The sequence below is a fragment of the Erigeron canadensis genome, chromosome 6 (assembly GCF_010389155.1).
Source record: "Erigeron canadensis isolate Cc75 chromosome 6, C_canadensis_v1, whole genome shotgun sequence".
Classification (NCBI taxonomy): domain Eukaryota; kingdom Viridiplantae; phylum Streptophyta; class Magnoliopsida; order Asterales; family Asteraceae; genus Erigeron; species Erigeron canadensis.
The window spans coordinates 24439556-24443148 of record NC_057766.1 but is presented as its reverse complement, the minus strand read 5'-3'; the positions used below and the strand labels follow the sequence as shown (position 1 = coordinate 24443148).

General features: G+C 35.0%; 1 protein-coding gene across 1 annotated transcript; it reads right to left on the bottom strand.

The window, feature by feature from the left end:
* Positions 1-343: 343 nt before the first annotated feature.
* On the bottom strand, positions 344-2824 carry LOC122605478 (gibberellin receptor GID1C-like). Its single transcript, XM_043778433.1, has 3 exons — positions 2555-2824; positions 834-1823; positions 344-746 (listed from the first exon to the last, which is right to left on the bottom strand). Exons 1-3 carry the CDS (start codon positions 2591-2593, stop codon positions 540-542), a joined length of 1236 nt encoding a protein of 411 aa, XP_043634368.1. The 5' UTR covers positions 2594-2824; the 3' UTR covers positions 344-539.
* Between the last annotated feature and the right edge of the window lie 769 nt (positions 2825-3593).

Here is a 3593-nt window from a genome sequence, read left to right as displayed (position 1 = left end):
ATTTTTGTTTAAAAAGTTTTTTCCCCTCAAAGATGACTCTAATAAATATAATAAGAGACTTTTAAATTTGCCCCCCACAAAAAAAGTTCTGGCTCCTCCCCATTGATATAGGTTTTGCTTTGAAAAGTTAGGGCCTCCATATCCTTACCAAAATACGGAATTCAGTATTGAGATTGATTTGGGGTTTTATTAATGGTGTGTTTATTCGACATCAAATCTGGAGTTTTATTAAACATAGTGTGTGAATAAAGTCCTACACAAAATGTGTGTAGACTGATTGACTTTTGGAAAAAGAAAGAACTGGGGGGGGGGGGGAAAAATCTATGATGAAAAGAAATCATAATGAAATGAAAGCAAACATATATACTTTGTACATAGATAATGTGGCTCTTACATTATGTATACACACAATACAGGATTCATTCCCATCCTCAAAACCACAAATGCTAAAACTAGATAGAAAATAACAAAGCTACCAGTTACAATATATGCTTAAGACCTCAGGAATAAAACATATGCTAAAACTGGATTCGTATGATTCATGGTTTCATGTCTTCCTCCCCTTTGAATCCAGAAGTTGGAAAGTCTTGAACTTTACGATTTGATAACACAAACCTACGAATGGCTCTTATCGGCGGCAACAAGTTTAACTTCTTACATTTTCTTGCAATCCACAAAGGCACAGATCCGGTACAGCAGAAATTAGTAGTGGAAGTAGTAGCAGGGGTAACACACAATCTTACAAACTACAATGAAAACGTTAAAACGATATGTCAATCTAATGAAATCTAGTAGCAGTAGAACATCTATTCAAAGTTGGGAATCGGTCTCACAAAGTTGCTTATCTCATCCATCACTATATGAAAGTGATCGTTATTGGGCAACAAGTAGAACCCGATGGTTGCCTTTTCTAGAAATAAAAGTTTCACATCTTGACCGGCTGTTTTAAGCCCCTCTGCATAAGCCAACTGCCAGTCCTGAATCAGGTCTAAACCAGCAACCACAACCAGACTCTTGGGAAACTTAACCCCTTCAAGACTAATTCCCCTTGGACCAAACGGGTTACAAGCCGGATGGTCCCTATCTTCACCTTCAGGAAGAAAAGCCTTCCAATACCAATCTCTATCTCTAATTGTCACGAAATACTTGGTATCCAAACGTTTTTCGGATTCAGATCTTGTTTCTCCACCAAACATTGGATTCAGCAGTATATTTCCCATAATCTGGATTTCAGATTTTGATGTCACTGCCCTTAAAGCAACTTGATGCACAATGTTACCACCAGAGCTATCTCCAGCCAAAAAGATATGAACTTTTGAATCTTTACTCTGCAGCCATGGCCTCGAGTTAACCCACTTAAGGGCAGTCCAGCCATCTTCATAAGCACTAGGATAAGGGTCTTCGGGGGCACGCCTATAATCCACAGAAACCACAACCGCCTTACAAAGACTCACAAGACGGCGACAAAGAATGTCATAGATTGCGCTATTTGCAGACGAATGGGCAAAACTACCACCATGGAAGAAAACTATGACAGGCACAATTTCAGATTTTGATACAGGTTTCTCAAACCGTGTGAAACTTGTAGTTAACGGTCCATTACTTTCAGTAGCTAGTCTATACACTCTAGAGAGCAGGTTTATTGACCGGTCAATCACAATATCGAAAGAGAAAACACCATCAACAGGGTTCGCATTTGCAGGGGCTTTACGGTCTAGAAATTCAGCCAAGTGTCGGTTAAAAGTCCCGTCTGGACGTCTAAGAAGGTTGTAAGCTAGCTTGAAATTAGACATGAGAACCCATGTATTCAGGGGAACAACGCGCTACACAAACAAAAAAATATTTTCAAAAAAAACAAACCCAAATCCTGAACCTTTCCAACATTATCAAAACAAATGAACAAGAACCTTACACAGTTGAAACAACTTTAATACATAAAAGAGTTTAATGCCCCAAAATATAATTAACTATGCACGAATGTTTATACTGTGTAACAAACTACTCAAGTGTTTATTGCATTATTGGATGTACCCGACCAATCAAATACTTACAAACTGACAACGTGGCAATGGACATAACAACTTATATGGTTGCCACATGTACATCTAATTATCGGCAATTGAAACTTCATTACATACAAAATAGTCGAGTAATTCATTACACAACATAAACATTTGTACATAGTTAATTACATTCGGGTGCACTAAACCCTACATAAATCACAAAACTATACTCGTATGTAACATAGAATAACATGCTTTTTTACATGACTTCATGTTCCTAACAACCAAACAATCAATATTTCTCTCCTTTTTCATGAATTTTAATATTTGTCTTCTTTTTTTATTTTTCTACGGATTTGTTTTTTTAATTAGAGATTTTTTTTGGTACCGACCCCCAAAAACTCATTTATATACTAAAGTAAGATAAATAAATGTCAACAAAGAAATCCAATATAACGGCCAAAAGTTAAATAAAAAGATGAACAAAAAAAAATACTCGTAACATATAGATAGATATAGATATAGATATATGAGTTATAGTTATGTAATACCTTGGATTCACAAATATTAACTTGATCGTTTCCCGCCATTAAACTAAATATATATATATATAATTAAAATAATGGAAGAAAAATAAAAAAGGGTGATTAATTTAATTGATTATGGTGGTTGCTAAAGGATCCATGAAAGAGTGACAGACGGAAGTGAAAGAGTGGGGATAAGGTGGAAGTGGAAGTGGAAGTGGAAGCGCAAGTTAGCAAAAACGTATGAGATAAGGCTAAAGTGTTAGGTGACTATGTGAAGATATAATATGGTTAAACACTACAGAGACATGAATATAGATGAAAAGGCTGTAGCTGTAACCGTACTATTTTATGTTTTTTTCTAGCTTCGGTAGCCCCCATTTCTGATAATGATCCCTTTTATTATAAAACAAATATATTTTTATGAGAAAACTTTTTATACGATATAAGCTTGTTCAAATATGCTATCTTGAATTTATGCTAAAGTATATAATGTTTTTAGGGATAAGTGTCTCAAAATGTAACTAAGTATGACCATATGTCTATTGTAGGAACCAACTATAAGTTTTGGATATTGTATGGAAGTAACTTGCTAAAAGAGTTTAATACATTAAAAAGTGACTTGTTCCATCATTAGCCGGTAAATACTTAGCGTCTGAAAATGTAACTAAGTATGTTCAAATGTCTATTGTAGGAACCAACTATCAGTTTTGGATATTGTATGTAAGTAACTTGGTAAAAGAGTCTAAAACATTAAAAAATGACTTGTTCCATCATTAGCCGGTAAATACTTTATTTTCTTTTTAATTATTTCCGACATGGAATATGTGAGCTGGTGGTGACTGAACTTGTAATCCCGTACTCCTGCATTTGATAACTATAAGAATCGGGTCTACTTGCTTTCCTGTACACAACTCAACAATTTTGAATTGCCTTCTATTTCGCCTCTCTCGTAGCAAATATACACAAGCAGCAATACAACAATACTTATCCTATATGTAATACCCCTTTATTCATCTTGCATTCATGTGCAATGAACCAAGCTATCACATTTTATTAACTGTTA